Source organism: Podarcis muralis, chromosome 1 (genome assembly GCF_964188315.1).
Source record: "Podarcis muralis chromosome 1, rPodMur119.hap1.1, whole genome shotgun sequence".
NCBI lineage: Eukaryota > Metazoa > Chordata > Lepidosauria > Squamata > Lacertidae > Podarcis > Podarcis muralis.
In genome coordinates this window covers 80523206-80543610 of record NC_135655.1, presented here as the reverse complement: position 1 = coordinate 80543610, position 20405 = coordinate 80523206, and the positions used below count along the sequence as shown (strand labels likewise).

Genomic DNA, 20405 nt, shown 5'->3' with positions numbered 1-20405 from the left:
ATATGGTGGATAAAGACAAAACAAATCAAAGAGTGAGAATATGCAAGATTAAGTGCCACACTAAAAGCACCCATAATGATGACGTCTTCTGTTTAAAATGCAAGCAAGTCATTGGCAACAGGTTTTCTCCCCAGCCTCCACCTTATCTTTTCTGCAGATCAAATGGGGCAGCAGGGCTGTCATTTTGGTATCATTATATGGATGCTGTTTTGCATTTATACAGTTTTCATTTATTGTTTCAAAGAAAGCTAAGAGCTGTGATTCCTGCAGTGCAGGGGGTTGGACTAGATGACCCTCAGGGTCCCTTCCAAATCTTCAGTTCTTTGATTCTATGACACCCAGGTTGCAGTCCTAATCCTGTTTACCAGAACCTCAGTCCCATTGAATTTAGTGGGACCCATAGGATTGTACTATTAATAGTTGTTGCCTAGCAACTACTGCTTTAATTTGTACTTTAAAGAGTTTTCATCCCCAGTCATATCAGAAGTATCAGGCATTTAACTGAGTGTTAGCATTTCCCTTTTTTGTCCACTAGATGCCCCCAGGGAGCTGATTTTTGCAGCAGCAATGGTGTTCGCTAGCTTTTCTTATGATCAAAAGGACAAAAGGTCTTGGTGCTGACGTATTTGAAACATTCAAATAAAAGGTTAAAAGGTAAAGGACCCCTGGACGGTTAAGTCAATTAAAAGGCGACTATGGGGTGCAGTGCTCATCTCGCTTTCAGGCTGAGGGAGCCAGCATTTGTCCACAGACAGCTACCTGGGCCATGTGGCCAGCATGACTAAACCCCTTCTGGTGCAACAGAGCACACCATTTACCTTTCTGCTGCAGCAGTCCCTGTTTATCTACTTGCACTGGTGTGCTTTCAAACTGCTAGGTTGGCAGGAGCTGGGACAGAGCAACGGGAGCTCACCCCATTGCGGGGATTCGAACCGCCGAACTTCTGATCAGCAAGCCCAAGAGGCTCAGTGGTTTAGAGCACAGCGCCACCTGCTCGCTTCCAAATTTGTTTTTCAAATAAAAGACAATCATTATGACAGTTTTGTTTTGTGAAATTGTGGTCTTTATCCAAAAAAATAATCACTAAAATAATGATTTTTCTAGAAAAAGAGGTGCTGGAACTCACCATGAACACCTTCCTTGTTCTCTTAGAATGGCAATGGGGCATGTCTGAGAGGTGCTGGAACTGAGTTCTGGTGAGTTCCAGCTGAAAAAAAGCCCTGATTGCATCCTATATCACAGCTAGAGCACAGCCTGATGTACATGCACACAGAAAGCACTATAATCTCCCCCACAAAGTGTCAATTGTAGATTCTCATGTAGCTTACAGAGGAAGAGTAATAATGGGTGAGGGAGCCCTAAAAGCCACAGTTGGGAAGTACCCCTTGACTCTGGACAACACGAGCTTCCATAAATGTTCCACCAAACTGCCCTGAATTCCCTGTGAATGGGGTTAAGCGCACACTTTCATGCCATGACCCTTTAATTGACTTTGGGAAGTGTCTTTGTGCAAAACTAGCATAGCCCATTCCCACATCCCTTAAAGATACAAGAGTTCTGCCAGGAAGGGCAAGAATGAAATCTCAAAAAGAAGAGTGAAGCATAAGGAAAGAGGTGAAGGAAGAACAAGGGGCAAAAGATAAAAACAGAAGGGCAATCAGATGGATGGAAAATTAGGAAAGGGCAGCTATCACCTGGGAACTCTTGATACAGGACCCATTAAATTCAGTGAGATCGATTGAGTCCCAAGTACATAAGTGTTCATAGGACTTGAACCCTCCTTGTCTCCTTTTCTTTGCACGTCGTGTTTTATTTTTGGGAGGTTTTTTTGGAGGGGGTGGGGCTTGCAAGCCGGCGTATAGGGACTGTCTTGTTTTGACTGTATGAAGGCTGGTGTGGGAGCTTTTCTTTGGAGGAAGAGTGGGGTACAAATGTGACCCAAAAAAGTGAAAGAACAAGTCTCTCTCGATTTCTGCTGCCTCGTGTCCATTCAGAGCAAGTGGAAGAGAGATTACTATTGGGAGAGCAGAGGCGTTTTCTCCTTTGGCCGGGTTTTGCACTTTTGACCCGGTCCCCTATTAATTCCCTGCGGGTGGCTCCCCAGGTGCAGGCTCTGCTCCCTGATGAGTTCTTGCTTCAGCCAGCCCACCTCTACTGACCCTATATAATGCCAGCGTCTTTACCAGCTTTCCTCCTATGGGGAGGGGCTGCCAGGGCTCTGCTTCTGTTTTGCTTTGGCTGCTGCAGCCATGGAATGGGGCTTCAGAGATTTGGGGGGGTTAGCAATCTTGGTGATTCTGGGGCTGTGCCAAGGGCAAGGTGACGTTTGGAGGGTGGGCTCCTTACCCTCCCCATATCATTACAACTGTGGGGAGTACAGCATGCAGCTGCTTGTGTTTCCTAGCCCAGGCCGAGATGTCCGCTTTAAAGTTGTGGGTAAGGAAGGCTCTCTTTCCTCTTGAAGAAATGATAAGACTGGTCTGTTAGAAAGAAGGGGGGGTCAGCTGTGTGTGTTTGTTGGGGCATGAAATATAGGGGAAATCCTTGAAACGTTATCTGGGCTCCTCAGTGGGGTCCCACTGTGCCTCCCTTGGTGTCTGCCAAGACTCCTGCTCCTCTCAATTTATTTTTATTATGTTTTAATTATGAGGGTTTGGAAGGGTTATTTGGTGGAATGGTTGCCTGCCTTTTTGTTTGATTTGTTTTGAGATGTGTGTAGGTGTCTTCCACTTTGGGGAGAGTTTCTCCAGCGTTGCCAGTCTTTCCTCTGTGAAATGGGCATTTTTTTGTGGCGCCTACAATAGTTCCTTGGCTTCTCAAATGTGTCTCTGGGTCTTAAAAGGTTGGAGTGGTAGGACCCCTGCTTTATGCTTACCTATGGCAGAATGGTTCTTTGGAAGGTGGATGCCAAACAGCAGGTCTCTGTATGTTCTGTGTTAGTACTGGCCAGGGAGAGGGGATTCAGTAACCTCTCAAAGGAAGAGGTCACAGGGAAGCAGAGGTATGTAGCTGCCCTCTTATTCTGGCCGTCTAAATGACCAAGAAAAAAGATTTCTGGCAAGCTATTGAAGCTGCAGGCTTTTAGCTCCCATTAAATCCCACAGTAGTAATTTTTTTTAATGCTGCAGCAGCTGCCTTGCTCAGCTGTATTTGAAGCTGTGTTGCTTCAGTGGAGCACTTCAGAGTGTACCCCACACTCCTAGTAATGGGAGTGATGCTCCTTGCCAGCCACCTCCTTTGCGATAGGCTGCGACAGCTTTGTGGCAATGGCAGCTTTTCTCTTGCATGGTTTTGGATATCCATATCTAGAATGAGAAGGTTTAGTTTAGTTGAAGAAAATGCTCAAAGCTGTGAAACTGGAGAGGCCATGGGGAGAGTTGCAGTTCCTGTACGTGTGGCTAGAGCTAAGGCTTGGAGGGCGTGGTGGTGAGAATAGAAACTCAAAGAACGACAAACATTCTCCCCAAACTAGGCTTTATTAAACAGCTTGTTTTAAGACAATTGTTCTACTTGTTAAAAAAAATAGGAGACTTAACAGTATAATTTAGGCTCTATCTGCACTTCCCATTTAAAGCAGCAGTATGCCACTTTAAACAGCCATGGCTTCTTCCCCCAAAGAATCCTGGGAGCTGTAGTTTAAGGGCATGTAGAGTTAAGGTACCCCCTAGTCCCATCAGAGTTAAAATTTCCAGAGTTCTCTGTGAAGAGGGATTGATCAACTACTCTGTGAACTGTAGCTCTGGAAGGGTCTCCAAGCAACTCTCAGCACGCTTAATTACAGTTCCTAGTATTCTTTGGAGGATGGGAAGCAGTATGATTCCACTTTAAATGTATGGTGTGAATGTGGCCTTAGTCTGGCATCTGATTAAGCCTGCAATTGTTGGCACATATGAATTCCAGCAGAGTCCCCTCTCAAGTTAACAGGCATATTAACTATTGTAAAATGTTTTTCCTTGGTCCTATGGGGAATACTCACTGAAATAATTGCAGCAGTAATGAACATGTTGGTCTAGCACAAGCACCCCAAAACCTGCCCTCCAGATGTTTTGGGACTACAATTCCCACCATCCCTGACCACTGGTCCTGTTAGCTAGGGATGGTGGGAGTTGTAGTCCCAAAACATCTGGAGGGCTGAGTTTGGGGGTGCCTGGTCTAGCACCTGTTGTTGGAGGCATAGCTCTTGAATTGGCCTTATTATTGGATATCAAAGCAAGTGAAAAGTTCACACTCTTTCTGTGTGGTTCAGGCACCAACTGATAATAAGGGACACACATCTGAAGAACTTTAGAAGTCTTAACCAATGCAAATAAGTTTTCTTGAGCTGTTGCATCTCTTGGTGGCTAATGCATTAACCTCTCAACAGATGAGTTTGGGATAGCCTTTGAAGTTTCGAATTGCTCAATCTGCCGCCACTGGATCACATCTAATGGGGCTATTGCTTTCTCTGCTGGCTACGGTGGCTGTCACGTACTAAATAAGGTGAGGCTCTTCTGGATTTTGTGTTGCAGGCTTCCCTGGAAACCCTATAATGCATGGCCAACATTGTCATTCTGAATAACACAATATAATTTTATATGGACATCTGGATTGTGCCCTTAAGACCTCAGGGGAATTGTATAAGCAGCCCTTCTGAGAGCATGTTTAGGGTTCTGTTGTTGTTTAGTCGTTTAGTCGTGTCCGACTCTTCGTGACCCCATGGACCAGAGCACACCAGGCTCTCCTGTCTTCCACTGCCTCCCGCAGTTTGGTCAGACTCAGGTTTGTAGCTTCGAGAACACTGTCCAACCATATCGTCCTCTGTCGTCCCCTTCTCCTTGTGCCCTCCATCTTTCCCAACATCAGGGTCTTTTCCAGGGAGTCTTCTTTTCTCATGAGGTGGCCAAAGTATTGGAGTCTCAGCTTCACGATCTGTCCTTCCAGTGAGCACTCAGGGCTGATTTCCTTAAGAATGGATAGGTTTGATCTTCTTGCAGTCCATGGGACTCTCAAGAGTCTCCTCCAGCACCTTAGTTCAAAAGCATCAATTCTTTGGCGATCAGCCTTCTTTATGGTCCAGCTCTCACTTCTATACATCGCTACTGGGAAAACCATGGCTTTAACTATACGGACCTTTGTTGGCAAGGTGATGTCTCTGCTTTTAAAGATGCTGTCTAGGTTTGCCATCGCCTTTCTCCCAAGGAGCAGGCATCTTTTAATTTCATGACTGCTGTCACCATCTGCAGTGATCATGGAGCCCAATAAAGTAAAATCTCTCACTGCCTCCATTTCTTCCCCTTCTGTTCGCCAGGAGGTGATGGGCCCAGTGGCCACGATCTTCGTTTTTTTGATGTTGAGCTTCAGATCATATTTTGTGCTCTCCTCTTTCACCCTCATGAAAAGGTTCTTTGGGGTTCTAGGACTCGGGAAAAGAGCAATGTAAGCTTTTGCTTGCAGATGTTCAGCTTGGGCAGATGGACTCCAAAGGCAGAGAAGTAGCCCTGTTCTGTATGAGTCCCCTTCACGTGTGATGCACATGTGAAAGGGGCTGCTGATCTTCCCAGCTCCTTCTGTTCTTCCAACAGTCCTGTAAGGTACTTTAGGTTGAGAGGGAGTGATTGGCCCAGGGTCAGCCCATGAACTTCTTGACTGTGCAAGGATTTGAGTCGCCCACTCTTCTAAGCACATAATTTCAGGAAACCTTGCTGTAAGGCAGGTAATAGGCCTAACTTGGGGGTAGGGAGCCTGTTACCCAACTGCCAGTTTCCATCAGACATGCTGGCTGGGTTTAGTTTTTACATTTATAGCTACCTCTGGAACCTAGCAACATTTGAGAGGCACAGGTTCACCAGGTTCCCTGGTCACTTCTGATTTTTGCTTTAGTGATTTTGCAAATAGCTGGCTATGCAGAAAGTCCAAGTATAAGAAAGGGTAGAATTGTTTTCCAAAGTATAGCAACATGTGCAGTAGAGAACTGAACAGCCTAAAACCAGGGTGTAGAACTCAGTGAAGCCCAAGGGGAACAAGATCCACGAGGGGAAGGAGAGCAGGCAAAGTCCTGTTGAGTAATTGGACCTCATGCCATGCACGCCGCTTAGTTGTATCCTGCCCATGATCTTGGCCAACTACTGCAGCAGAAATCCTCTGTCAGGAAAATTAGCTCTGTTGTATAGACATTTAAGATGAGCTTTTAGATGTTTTAGGAGGATGCTTCTCACCTGGTACCTAGCGATCCAGTCCACTAGCTTAGTCGGTATTCAGCCAAATAAATTTAAATTTATTATCAAAACAAGATTCATATGTCATAGCAAGACTATGATAATGCCTTGTAACAGGTACATTGGTATTTGACTCTAAAACCTCAGTATTCTATATCCGTCCTGACTCATCAATGTGACAGAAGCTTGCAACTACTCTATAACATTCTGGTTCAATGCATCTTGCAGGATAACAGCAATAACTTGAAAGTCCGGATAGAGGAACTAACAAGCAACAGAAGAGTTGTTGTCTCCCATGATGTCAACATAATATGCCCCAAGCCACAAGAATATGTCCCAGCACCAGAGGACAACATGCGTCATGTGCCTCAGCCCCAGCCTGGCGTGGTGCGCCCTCTGCCTCATTCCCAGCCTGGCCTAGAGTTCCCGCTGTCTCAGCCTTGGCCCAGTCAGGTGCGCCCACAACCTCAGCCCCAGCCTGACCGAGAGCGTCCTGTGCCTGGCCTAATACGCCCAGAAACCCAACCTGGCATAGTACGCCCACAGCCTCAGGCCCAGCCTCAGCCTGGCCTGGAGCTTCCGGTGCCTGGCCTAATACACCCAGAGCCCCGGCCTGGCATAGTGCACCCGTGGCCTCAGCCCGGCCAAGTGCACCCACTGCCTCAGCCTCAGCCTAGCAAAGTACAGCCTCAGCCTGGCCTAGTGCGCCATTGGCCGCAGCCTCAGCCCGGCCAAGTGCTCCCACTGCCTCAGCCTCAGCCCGGCCAAGTCCGCCCGCTGCCTCAGCCTGGCCAAGTACACCCACTACCTCAGCCTGGCCAAGTACGCCCGCTGCCTCAACCTCAGCCTCAGCCCGGCCTAGTGCGCCCGCTGCCTCAACCTCAGCCTCAGCCCGGCCTAGTGCGCCCGCTGCCTCAACCTCAGCCTCAGCCCAGCCAAGTGCGCCCACTGCCTCAGCCTCAGCCCAGCCAAGTCCGCCCGCTGCCTCAGCCTGGCCAAGTACACCCACTACCTCAGCCCGGCCAAGTACGCCCGCTGCCTCAACCTCAGCCTCAGCCCGGCCTAGTGCGCCCGCTGCCTCAACCTCAGCCTCAGCCCGGCCTAGTGCGCCCGCTGCCTCAACCTCAGCCTCAGCCTGGCCTAGTGCGCCCGCTGCCTCAACCTCAGCCTCAGCCTGGCCTAGTGCGCCCGCTGCCTCAACCTCAGCCTCAGCCTCAGCCTGGCCTAGTGCGCCCACTGCCTCAACCTCAGCCCGGCCTAGTGCGCCCACTGCCTCAGCCACAGCCTGCCCAAGTGCACCCACTGCCTCAGCCACAGCCCGGCCAAGTGCGCCCGCTGCCTCAACCTCAGCCTCAACCCGACCAAGTGCGCCCGCTGCCTCAGCCTCAGCCCGGCCTAGTGCGCCCACTGCCTCAACCTCAGCCTCAGCCCGGCCAAGTGCACCCACAGCCTCAGCCCAGCCAAGTGCGCCCACTGCCTCAACCTCAGCCCGGCCTAGTGCGCCCACTGCCTCAGCCACAACCTGGCCAAGTGCACCCATGGCCTCAGCCTGGCCAGGTGCGCCCGCTGCCTCAGCCTGGCCATGTGCACCCGCTGCCTCAGCCTCAACCCGGCGAAATACAGCCACAGCCTCAGCCCGGCCTAGTGCGCCCACTGCCTCAGCCTCAGCCTCAACCCGGTGAAGTGCAGCCGCAGCCCGGTCAAGTGCGCCCACTGCCTCAACCTCAGCCTGGCCAAGTGCACCCATGGCCGCTGCCTCAGCCCGGCCATGTGCACCCGCTGCCTCAGCCTCAGCCTGGCCAAGTGCGCCCGCTGCCTCAGCCCGGCCAGGTGCACCCGCTGCCTCAGCCGCAGCCACTGCCCAGCCAAGGACACCCATTGCCTCAGCCTCAGCCAGGCGAAGTGCAGCCGCAGCCCGGCCTGGTGCGCCCATGGCCTCAGCCTGGTCAAGTGCAGCCTCAACCTGGTCAAGTGCACCCGCTGCCTCAACCTCAGCCCGGCCTAGTGCGCCCGCTGCCTCAGCCTCAACCTCAGCCTGGCCTGGTGCGCCCACGGCCTCAACCTCAGCCTGGCGAAGTGCAGCCTCAGCCTGGTCAAGTGCGCCCAATGCCTCAACCTCAGCCCGGCCAAGTGCACCCGCTGCCTCAGCCTCAGCCCGGCCAAGTGCGCCCGCTGCCTCAGCCTCAGCCCGGCCAAGTGCGCCCGCTGCCTCAGCCTCAGCCCGGCCAAGTGCACCCGCTGCCTCAACCTCAGCCCGGCCAAGTGCACCCGCTGCCTCAGCCTCAGCCCGGCCAAGTGCGCCCGCTGCCTCAGCCTCAGCCCGGCCAAGTGCACCCGCTGCCTCAGCCTCAGCCCAGCCAAGTGCACCCGCTGCCTCAACCTCAGCCCGGCCAAGTGCGCCCGCTGCCTCAGCCTCAGCCCGGCCAAGTGCGCCCGCTGCCTCAACCTCAGCCTCAGCCCGGCCTAGTGCACCCGCTGCCTCAGCCTCAGCCCGGCCAAGTCCTCCCGCTGCCTCAGCCTGGCCAAGTACACCCACTGCCTCAGCCTCAGCCTCAGCCCGGCCAAGTGCGCCCGCTGCCTCAGCCTCAGCCCGGCCAAGTGCACCCGCTGCCTCAACCTCAGCCCGGCCAAGTGCGCCCGCTGCCTCAGCCTCAGCCTGGCCAAGTGCGGCCGCTGCCTGAGCCTCAGCCCGGCCTAGTGCGCCCGCTGCCTCAACCTCAGCCTCAGCCCGGCCTAGTGCGCCCGCTGCCTCAGCCTGGCCAAGTACACCCACTGCCTCAGCCCGGCCAAGTGCGCCCACTGCCTCAGCCTCAGCCCGGCCAAGTCCTCCCGCTGCCTCAGCCTGGCCAAGTACATCCACTGCCTCAGCCTCAGCCTCAGCCCAGCCAAGTGCGGCCGCTGCCTCAGCCTCAGCCTCAGCCCGGCCTAGTGCGCCCGCTGCCTCAACCTCAGCCTCAGCCCGGCCTAGTGCGCCCGCTGCCTCTGCCCGGCCAAGTGCGCCCACTGCCTCAGCCTCAGCCCGGCCAAGTCCTCCCGCTGCCTCAGCCTGGCCAAGTACATCCACTGCCTCAGCCTCAGCCTCAGCCCGGCCAAGTGCGGCCGCTGCCTCAGCCTCAGCCTCAGCCTGGCCTAGTGCGCCCGCTGCCTCAACCTCAGCCTCAGCCCGGCCTAGTGCGCCCGCTGCCTCAGCCTGGCCAAGTACACCCACTGCCTCAGCCCGGCCAAGTGCGCCCACTGCCTCAGCCTCAGCCCGGCCAAGTCCTCCCGCTGCCTCAGCCCGGCCAAGTACACCCACTGCCTCAGCCTCAGCCCGGCCAAGTCCTCCCGCTGCCTCAGCCTGGCCAAGTGCACCCACTGCCTCAGCCTCAGCCCGGCCAAGTCCTCCCGCTGCCTCAGCCTGGCCAAGTACACCCACTGCCTCAGCCTCAGCCCGGCCAAGTCCTCCCGCTGCCTCAGCCCGGCCAAGTCCTCCCGCTGCCTCAGCCTCAGCCTCAGCCCGGCCTAGTGCGCCCGCTGCCTCAACCTCAGCCTCAGCCCGGCCTAGTGCGCCCACTGCCTCAGCCTGGCCAAGTACACCCACTGCCTCAGCCCGGCCAAGTGCGCCCACTGCCTCAGCCTCAGCCCGGCCAAGTCCTCCCGCTGCCTCAGCCTGGCCAAGTGCGCCCGCTGCCTCAGCCTCAGCCCGGCCAAGTCCTCCCGCTGCCTCAGCCTGGCCAAGTGCGCCCGCTGCCTCAGCCTCAGCCCGGCCAAGTCCTCCCGCTGCCTCAGCCTGGCCAAGTACACCCTCTGCCTCAGCCTCAGCCCGGCCAAGTCCGCCCGCTGCCTCAGCCACAGCCCGGCCAAGTGCAACCAGTGCCTCCTCTCTATCCTGGCCTCATGCACCCTTCTGGCCTCTACAGTATAGGTATGTGATCATTTTGCTATGTTATCATTAAGCACAACTCTGTGATCTGTGCTGTTAAGTAAAACAGAAGCATTCTGAACTAAGTAAATAATACTGATGGGTATTGTGTAATAGTAATGGATATTGTGTAATAGTTGTTCTTCATAAAATTCAGACTATTAATTGATCATTGACTTTCTTGATTTAGTGTTGCATACTAATTCCGCAAATGGAGTGTCAGGGAAACTGTATTATATTTATACCACATGGGCAAGGATGAAGCATGGATTCAAGTACAGTGGTACCCCGCAAGACGAACGCCTCGCAAGACGGAAAACCCGCTAGACGAAAGGGTTTTCCGTTTTGGAGATGCTTCGCAAAACCAATTTCCCTATGGGCTTCCTTCGCAAGACGAAAGCCCATAGGGAAATCTCCGGGACAGCGGGGAAGCGCAGCGCGTCTTGCCCACTGTCCTCGGACCTCCTCCCGCCGCCAGGCTTCGGAAGGCTGCTCCGAAGCCTGGCGGGGGGGGGGGGCGGAGAGGTTTTTTAAAAACCCCGGGACAGCGGAGGACTTCTCCGCTGTCCGGGGCGATTTTAAAATGCTGGCGGGCGGCAGCGATGCCGCCCAGCAGCATTTAAAAAAACCCCGGGACAGCGGGGGACTTCTCCTTTGTCCCGAGGTTTTTTAAAATGCTGGCGGGCAGCAGCGAAGGCTTCGCTGCCGCCCGCCAGCATTTTAAAATCGCCCCGGACAGCGGAGAAGTCCCCCGCTGTCCCGAGGTTTTTTAAAATGCTGGCGCCTTCCCCTCTCTCCCCGGACCCCTTTTGGACCAAGGGGTGGCAACGGGGAGAAGCAATCTTCTCCCCGTTGCCGCCCCTTGCTTCAAAAGAGGGGACAGAGGGGAAGGCGCGCGCCTTCCCCTCTCTCCCCGGACCCCTTTTGAACCAAGGGGCGGCAACGGGGAGAAGCGATCTTCTCCCCTCCGCCCCTTGCTTCAAAAGAGGGGACAGAGGGGAAGGCGTGCCTTCCCCTCTGTCCCCGGAGATTGTGGGGCAGGCAACGGAGAAGCAATCTTCTCCCCGCTGCCCCTTGCTTTAAAAGAGGGGACAGAGGGGAAGGCGCGCGCCTTCCCCTCTGTCCCCGGAGTTTGCGGGGCAGGCAACGGGGAGAAGCAATCTTCTCTCCGCTGCCCCTTGCTTTAAAACAGGTCCGGGGACAGAGGGGAAGGCGTGCGGCGCTTCCCCACTGTCCCCGACGGTCTCCTTAGGAATGCATTGATTGATTTTCAATGCATTCCTATGGGAAACCGTGCTTCGCAAGATGAAAAACTCGCAAGAAGAAAAAACTTGCGGAACGAATTAATTTCGTCTTGCGAGGCACCACTGTGTATGAAGAATGTGATCTATTTCTGCCTCTGAATATCTGATAAGCTTCTAGGAGAGACCTTTAGTTCCTTTAAAAAGAGCATTCTACTTCCTTTAAAGATTCATTGGACACAAAAAATATTTGTTCTTGGCTTCCCACTTGTTCATTGCGGGGACTGACCCACTACACATTCACATCAAGCTATTGCTTATTTTAAAATCTGGCTTAACGTGGCATGCTAGCCAGTCCTAATAGGGCATACTTTATCATGCTCCAGATAATGCTGTAGCTCTTTTCTTGCCCTCCCAGGTTCTCCTCTAACCCAGGAGCAGTGCCAGGTTTCATCTGGAAAGATTCCCTGTGCAGGTTCACTAGGACAAGCTGAATGTTACCAGACTGGATGCTGTTATGATGAGAGGGACCAAACTACTCCATGTTACTATGGCAACACAGGTAAAGGGCAAAATACTTTGTTTCTTTTAGTTTCCTGCTAATTGTCTGGCGTGCTGGTGGTAAATTAGGCTGGCAACCATGGTAATGATTCATTTACCAAGGGGACTTATTGCTTGTACTAAGGAAATAATAGCCCGGTTTGCATATGATGCTAAACCAAACAAGGGCTAAGCATGGATGTATAAGCGGTTGCTCACAGTAAAAAAATGCAGCCAATTCACTCCTTCCCTAGTTGTTCTGCTGCTACTGAATCATGGCTTGTGGCTTAGCATTGCATCTGAACCAGAGCTCATGGTTTGCCCCAACCCACAGGCAGCAAGCCAGGAACAAACCTTGGCTACAGCTTGTGTCTTCTCTAGATCAACAGAAACCATGAGCCTGCATTTAGATGTCATGCTAAGCGAAATCATGGCTTAGCTCCAGGTAGCACAGCAGGTTGGCTGGGGGGAGGAGCAGAGCACTCTAACTCCTCCTCCCCAGTATCATGGTTTAAAAACTCCTACAGATGAACTCCCAGCTATGCTGAGTTCAATACACCTGACACTAAAAGCCACACTGGGATTCTGTCCTGTGCTGGCTACTGCTGAGAATCCAGAGGCTAGCAGGATAAATATGTATCCAGCACAGTTCGAAGTACAGGTATCACGAACCAGGATACTATACAGTCACACCTTGGGTTGAAGTTGCTTCGGGATAAGTGTTTTCGGGGAAGTAATGGAGCGCGTTACTTCCGGGTTTCGCCGCTTGCGCATGCGGTCAAAATGACATCACACATGCGCAGAAGCGGCAAATTGCGACCCATGCACCCGCGGACGTGGATTGTGTTCGCTTCTGGATGCGAATGGGGCTCCAGAACAGATCCCGTTCGCATCCAGAGGTACCACTGTATAGTACTGCTGAAAGGCTCCTCCAGGCTAGTGTTTTATTACGGGTGTATTTTGTAACATGTTCTTGACACAATAATAGTGCACTAGTGATGGTTTCATGTTGCTTTGTGGTGCTTCCCTGATGCTACCACATTATTGCTGTCTGGAGGGGCCTATAAAGCAGCAACAAAACCATTAACATTTATGGTATGAAGAGAGACCCGGGATTTCAACAGGAATTTACAGGACATGCAATGATTGCAAATGAAGCAGTATGACTGCCCCCCCCCCCAACATTTTTGTTTGGCACAAATAGTATTGAAAGCTGGGCTGCATGTGACTGCTCCAGTAGCATCATGAGTGTAAATCATCGTGACTGCACAATAACATCTAAATTGGTCCTTATTAAGTGGGGTAGAAACAGCTTCTATACCATGCTAGCTGGGGTTACTTTGAGTTACCTTCCCGTTCCAGGCTCTTCAGGGTTCTAAACTCTGCTTGAAGGGATTCATTTGTGCTGTGGGATGGGGTTCCCTCTGTTTCTACTTCCTGCTCCCTTTGTATATTGTATTGTATGTTTTATTGCTATGGCTGGTGGCTGATGCAAATAAAGATTCATTCATTCTCTGGAAGCTCTAGAAATCTTAGGTCATTTGGGGCATGCATGCAGATATTTTATAAAGAAATATTTTGTCTGTGAAATTGTGCAACAACAGACCTCTACCAAACAAACATTTAAGCATGTTTCACAGTAGCCAAAATGTGTGGGGTTGTTGTTAATTAATTGAACAGCGTGTGGGGTTTTTTACCCATTTTGCCAAAACCACATTTTCAAAAATTGTGTGTGACTACCCCACCAGAGAACCACCAACCCTCTGAGGAGCATCTCACCAGGGCCAAAAACAGCCAGATGACAGAGGGGGGAGAGTTGCCTCCAAATTCCAGATTCTACCCCTCCTCTTGCCTCCCAAACACAGAAAGCCATGGTCCATCTCAGAAAAACATAAAACAGTACCTTCCACACATAGGCATGGCAGGATATGGAGACCATATCCTGAGGGAAGGGATTTGAAGAATATTTTTATTGTTCTTTCCCCTTTCTTGCCTCCTGTACCTGCTGGTTTTTTTTGTTTTTGTTTGTTTGTTTGTTTTGTTTGTTTTGTTTTTCTTGAAAGACCAATTTTATTTTTATTTTTCAGTGGGCAATGGTGCAATTGTAACACTGCTGTGTGTATAACTTTAACAAGCTGGTGTACAAAGCGATGTCTGAAGGTATACAATTCTGAAAACAAATTGTGTACCATTGCATGTCCATCGTCTGGAGAAATGTGATGTTGCAATTCAGTGGACAGCTTAATATGGCTATGGTGCAACCTGTGAACCTGGGCTCATGCTGCAGGTTCACAGTATCTAGAGCTGTCACGGTTAGGGCTCTCTCTGTCCTGGGAAACCAATTCTTCCTCTACTGGCAGTGTCAATTGTATATTGATTCACATGGAGAAACCAAGTCCTGTGAGCATTTCCTAATAGGAATTGTGTGACTTAGCAGCAAATAGAGAACTTGTCTCCTGACATTTTAGGGCAGCTGAAAAATGAAGTCCTCCCCTCAATCCGAATAGAGCCTGCCCCAGATTTGTGCAAGGAGAAGACAGAAAGCTCATATTCTTTTGAAACTTAAGAGTTTCAGGTCCTGCAAAAGATGGCAAATTCCAGCTTGTGACTCTTGTGTTGTGTTTGTGCTTTGCAGTCACTGTCCAATGCCTTCGAGATGGCCACTTCATTTTAGTTGTCTCCAGGGATATGTTGGACTACCCCATCTTCCTTGACAGTGTCAAACTGTCCTATGCCCAAGGAGGATGTGACCCTGTCAGGAAAACGGAGTCTTTCTTGGTCTTCCACTTCCCTCTCACACACTGTGGTACGACGATTCAGGTGAGGACGCATCTTAGGCGAGTGTCCCTTCATCTGGACCTTGAAGCTTGATAAAAAGAATTATACATGTGCTGCTGTTCCTTCCTAGATGACTGGTGGCAGACTGATATATGAAAACCAGTTGGTTTCAGGTGTTGAAATCTTAAGGGGGCCAGATGGTTTTATTACCCGGGACAGCACCTTCATGTAAGTTGATCTGTCCCACGCATTACTGAGGTGGTGGTTGCTCTCTATACTATGCCTAAGAGGCGTCATGCTGGTCCTAATCAGGGCAGGCCTACTGTTCATATCACCGCTAAGCTTGAATAGCAGTCTTCTATACAGTGGTATCTGTTGAAGTCGAACGGAATCTGTTCTTGAAGTCCATTTGACTTCCAAAATGTTCAGAAACCAAGGTGTGGCTTCCAATTGGCTGCAGGAAGTTCCTGCAGCCAATCGGAAGCTGCAGCAGACGTTCGAGTTCCAAGATTCAGCTGTAATTTGGATTTTCCAGTAGGGTAACAGCTGTTGGTTGCAAACTACTTTTCAGGTGCATAAGCACAATAATTCAGGTGCTCAAGTGAGGAATCTTGCTTCAAAAATGAGACATGTGGAGGAAAAGTGTGGTTTTTTAAAAGTGTGGTTTCAATCAACAGTACTTTTGGAAGACAGTAATTTAAGTCACATCCAGTATTGTTTGAAAGGGGTGTTAACAGGGATATACGCATCAAAAAAGATGTGCTGCCTAAGTGGCCAGGAAAACGTAAGAATCTTTTGAGAACTTCAGATATGTGGCAAGGCTACCAAACATGGCAAGACTATGCATCATTCCACTATCCTGTCTTCCATATGCAGCCTCAATGCTCGCTGCATCTACAACGCCACTGACTTCTTGCCAGTTCAGGTTGAAGTCTTCTTTCCTCCCACACCTGCTCCGGTTATCGAGATGGGGCCTCTCCGGTTTGAACTGCGTATTGCTACAGGTAGGTGTGCTTCCAAAGCTTCTGGTTCCAACAGTGCTGCCTCTGAAGTCCCATATAGGTGCTAACTTTCGCTTTGCCTCTTGTACCCAGACTACAGTTACAGCTCCTACTACGCGGATGCAGACTATCCTGTGGTGAAGATACTGAGAGACCCTGTGTATGTGGAGGTTCGCGTCCTGCAGAGAACGGACCCGTCCTTGGTTCTGGTTCTGCATGAATGCTGGGCTACTCCGACCTCTAACCCCCTTGAGAAGCTGCAGTGGCCAATTCTGATAGATGGGTGAGTCAAGTAGGAAGGAGGAATTCTGCTGGTTTCTCTCTATGGATGGCCACCTACTGTTCTCTGCTCAAATGGCAATGCCTCTCTTCCCTAGGTGCCCATTTGAAGGCGATAACTACAGAACCCAGATGGTTCCTATGGGGCCTGCCACGTCTCAGCTGCAGTTTCCAGACCATTACCAGCGTTTCACCATTGCTACGTTTACATTTGTGGATTCTGCCCATTATATGGTGCTGGATGGATTGGTAAGAGACAGAATTCCTACTGCAGCTGAGCTCGAGTAAGGGCTCCGAAATTGTGGTCTGCAGACCTTAAGTGGTCCATGAGCTTCAGTCAGGTGCTCTGTGGCACATGAGCAGAAGTAGGATGAATGCTGAATTCAGCTATTTAAATTTATCTCAAAATGCAAGCTATCTTGCTCTGGGCAGATATCTGATCCCCCTGTAAGCTGCAGTCAAGAGTCCCCGAGTGGATCTGACCCTAGGCAGCATGGCTTGCATTAGGTGCCAAATTGAAATGGTGCTGAATTTAATTCTACTTGAATGCAAGCCATGCTGGCAAAGGAACCATCAGGAGAACACTCTTAATGTTCCTTTGCAGCATGTTTTACATGCCCCTCACTTGTCAGGTGAGCGGCAGGTGGGCATAGCAGTGGGGCAAAACTAGGAGGCTTGGCAAGCTTAAAGATTAGGTCCATGGGCCAGAGGTTCCCCTCCCACTCCTATTAATGCACATTTAGAATTATGCTTTAACTGTAAGGAGATAATGTACTTTGTAAATGTTTACATCATTTTTTTTTTAAATAAATTTTTATTAATTTTCCATAAATAAAAAACAAAAAACACAACAAAAACATAAACAAACATAAAATGGACCTCCCCATACCACCCCTTTTCTACATCCTTGTTTCAAATTTTTCCAGCAACCCTTTAGTCATAAACATCATTTACTCATTTCATATATTAACTTCCTTAACTTATTAGTGACAGCTGTAGTTCTTTGTTTCTTATCTCTCTGGCCCTTAATTTTCATCCAAATTACAAGTTTTTAAGATATGTTTTAAATTTGTTCCAATCTTCTTCCACCGCCTCCTTCCCCCGGTCTCGAATTCTGCCAGTCATCTCTGCCAGTCCCATGTAATCGATCACCTTCGTCTGCCATTCTTCCAACGTGGGTAGTTCTTGTGTCTTCCAATACTTTGCTAGAAGAATTCTTGCTGCTGTTGTGGCGTACATAAAAAAAGTCTTGTCCTTCCTTGGCACCATTTGGCCCACCATACCCAAGAGGAAAGCTTCTGGTTTCTTGGAAAAGGTTCTCTTAAGAACTTTCTTAATTTCATTATAGATCATTTCCCAGAAAGCCTTAATCTTCGGGCAGGTCCACCAAAGGTGATAGAAAGTTCCCTCCGTTTCATTGCATTTCCAACATTTATTGTTGGGCAAATGATAAATCTTCGCTAACTTGGCAGGAGTCATGTACCACCTATAGATCATTTTCATAATGTTTTCTCTTAAGGCATTACATGCCGTAAATTTAACACCGGTGGTCCATAACTGCTCCCAGTCAGCAAGTTCAATGTCATGTCCAATATCCTGTGCCCATTTAATCATACTGGATTTCACCTGTAAATGTTTACATCAATGACCATGAGGATTTTATTAAAATATCTTGGAACACTTGGGTTGACTCCTCTGCTAACAAGCTTATCTAATGCAATGTCTTTCCTAGGTGTACCTCTTCTGCAGTGTGTCTGTCTGCCACCCCTCTCACCTGCAGCCCTGCAGGAACACGTGTCAAATGCCAGTGGCTGCAAGTAAGTCCAAATGGCTTTGCTGTCGTACCGTAAAAGGCTTATTTGAATCCAGATAGGTTGCCACCAGTATTTCCAGCATGCACAAATGGCACTTACTGCCCATGACTAGTAAGCAAAAATAGATCTTGGTACTGAACTTGGAACTGGGGGCATAAATGCAGAGCACTAAGAGCTGATGGGCTGCAACTAGAGACAAAGTATGAATGAATAGGTACCTGATAAACACACTCCCTGTTCAAGTGGCTCTTATGTGCTATTTTTAACAGCATATTGCCTCTCTCCACAAACCTTAGCACATACCACCAATTCTAACAGCCCATCTACAAGGACACTCCAACAACCAGGTGCTAACTCCTAACCTCAAAAGAAGATCCATCTCAGCAGAATCTTCCCACTTAGCAGTGCTGGCCTGCTGATGTGATGCTGGGGCTCAGCAACACTCCCCCCAAATAAAGCTTCAGTCCTGATGTGTAGGGGTCTGACTATGGTTCTTTACTGGGGTAAAGCATTCAGAATGCAAATACTCTTTATGTTAAGGGTTGTATCTGTCTCTCGTCATTGGGTGTATAAATGGGTTTCTAGGGCATAGCCCTCCTGCAGGCTTCCAGCTCTAACAATATGATCAATGCGGTGCTCCTTTTCCTTCTTACCTTCAAAATTGTATATGGCACAAGGTGGCCTAGTAGAGTTTATACCTGCTTTCTTTCTTCAACTCCCTTTTTAGGAAGTCGTCGGTTTCTGAAGACGGGCAATGGGACAGAATCCTTGGACCTAGTAAGCACTTATGGAGGTGTGATCTTTCAAGAAAGCAGCCAGACTCAAGATAAACAAGTCAAATGGAAGAAAGGTAATTGGTGGTTGGCACAGCAATAATTCATGGGACCAGTAAGTGAGTTGAAATGATGAAAATGCTGTATATTTTTGAACAGGTATTAACATAGTTTCGCCATCAACACTAAATTTCAGTCATCTTATATATAGTCCTTTGTAAGATACAAACTCTGTATGGATTTATGCCTGAAGCAGCCAACTAAAACTTGGGGTGGGGGGTCACAAGTTATAAACTTGACTACCAATGTCCTCCTACCAATGTCACAACTTTTTAGCTCGTGAGGAGTACTACTCAGCAGGGCACGTGGCATTTATCTGCCCTCCCATCGCTAGTGGCACCATGGCTTATCAGTGGGGCATGGGGCATTAGCAAAGTGCATTCACACCATTTGCTGTCACCATGCTGCTTTCTGCTGACAAGCTGCAGCAACATGGTCTCAGGTGAGCACCTACCCTGACCACTGCAGTTCTTGAACATGCACATAATAAACCATGTCTCACAAATGCGGTTTTATCCAGAGTACACTCTACTAGCTTTGTCCCAATAGAACATACCATGGGTCCTTGGCTAGGGAAGTCATGGATGGCACAAATGTGTTTCAGGAGGTGCAAAGGACTGCCATACCCCAAATGTGCCAGCTTTGATCTGTAACTATCACCCTTACAAGTGCCACATAGTGTTCATTCTGCACTTGGCATGACATTTTATCATGTAGCAGTATTTGCTGGGGAAGGACCTAGCTCAGTAGCAGAGCTTGTTTGCATGCAGGTTCTGGGTTCAAACCCTAGCATCTCCAGGTAGGGTTGGAAGAGCATCCCTGTCTGAAACCCTGGAGAGCTGCAGCCAGTCAATGTAGACAATACGGAGCTGGATGGACCAATGGTTGGTCTTTGTGTATGGCAGCTTCCTATGTTCTGTTCTCTAGTACCTATTGCCTATTGATATTGGGCAGACCCTTCACTGTACTGCTTATGATGTCTGCTGAAAAGGTTTTGTTTGAGCAAGCCTACTCAGAACTTGTAATTTTATCATGTATGTTTTAAAAATCTACTGGTTTTATTATGTTTACTGTTTTTAGAGTTTTAATTGCTATTTTTTAATTATCTATACCACTTTATGGAAACCACTTAAGATTTTTTTTTATTAAGTTGTACATAAATCTTGCAAAATAAGTGCAAGCCTCTTTTCTTTTCCACAGACATGAGCTCCAGTGGAGATCTGGCCCTGATATGCTTGGTGGCACTGCCGTTAGTGGGTGTAATCTTGTTTGTTGTTGTGATCGTACTCTGGAAAAAGAGAAGCAGAGTGACAAAACTCTAGTACTGATGGGAAAATGCATAGAATTAAAGAGTTGTAAACTTTCATTGCTTCCAGTAATTCTTCTGACATACCAGTTGCTTCAATGACCAGGTATGCCGTCTCTTTGCTGACAAGTGAAAGGCATCTTCACTTTCTCCCCATCACCCACATAATTTTAGTGGAACCATCCCTGGTGACAGTGCTTCATATGACCCCTTCTTGTGCTTGTAAGCCTGGAAATACAATACAGTGGTACCTCGGGTTAAGTACTTAATTCGTTCCGGAGGTCTGTTCTTGACCTGAAACTGTTCTTAACCTGAAGCACCACTTTAGCTAATGGAGCCTCCTGCTGCTGCCGCACCGCTGGAGCATGATTTCTGTTCTCATCCTGAAGCAAAGTTCTTAACCCAAGGTACTATTTCTGGGTTAGCGGAGTCTGTAACCTGAAGCGTATGTAACCCGAGGTACCACTGTATTTTGTGTTCTTAATGGTGCCTATCATGGTAGATACTTGGATCTGTAG

The 20405-nt window shown here is 49.5% G+C and overlaps 1 protein-coding gene across 1 annotated transcript; it reads left to right on the top strand.

Annotated features, from left to right (window-relative positions):
* Positions 1–1511: 1511 nt before the first annotated feature.
* Positions 1512–19945, top strand: ZP1 (zona pellucida glycoprotein 1). The gene is made up of 12 exons (XM_028737575.2): positions 1512–2436; positions 4364–4479; positions 6423–10098; positions 11755–11898; positions 14512–14696; positions 14785–14882; positions 15531–15658; positions 15749–15938; positions 16033–16183; positions 17667–17751; positions 18476–18598; positions 19782–19945. Exons 1-12 carry the CDS (start codon positions 2250–2252, stop codon positions 19901–19903), a joined length of 5205 nt encoding a protein of 1734 aa, XP_028593408.2. The 5' UTR covers positions 1512–2249; the 3' UTR covers positions 19904–19945.
* Positions 19946–20405: the final 460 nt, after the last annotated feature.

Excerpts from the sequence above, each read along its gene's own strand:
- ZP1 (XM_028737575.2), top strand. The coding sequence starts at position 2,250 with ATGGAATGGGGCTTCAGAGATTTGGGGGGGTTAGCAATCTTGGTGATT. Across the intron at positions 15,659-15,748 it reads TGAACTGCGTATTGCTACAG|ACTACAGTTACAGCTCCTAC; the intron begins GTAGGTGTGCTT and ends TCTTGTACCCAG. Across the intron at positions 18,599-19,781 it reads ACAAGTCAAATGGAAGAAAG|ACATGAGCTCCAGTGGAGAT; the intron begins GTAATTGGTGGT and ends TCTTTTCCACAG.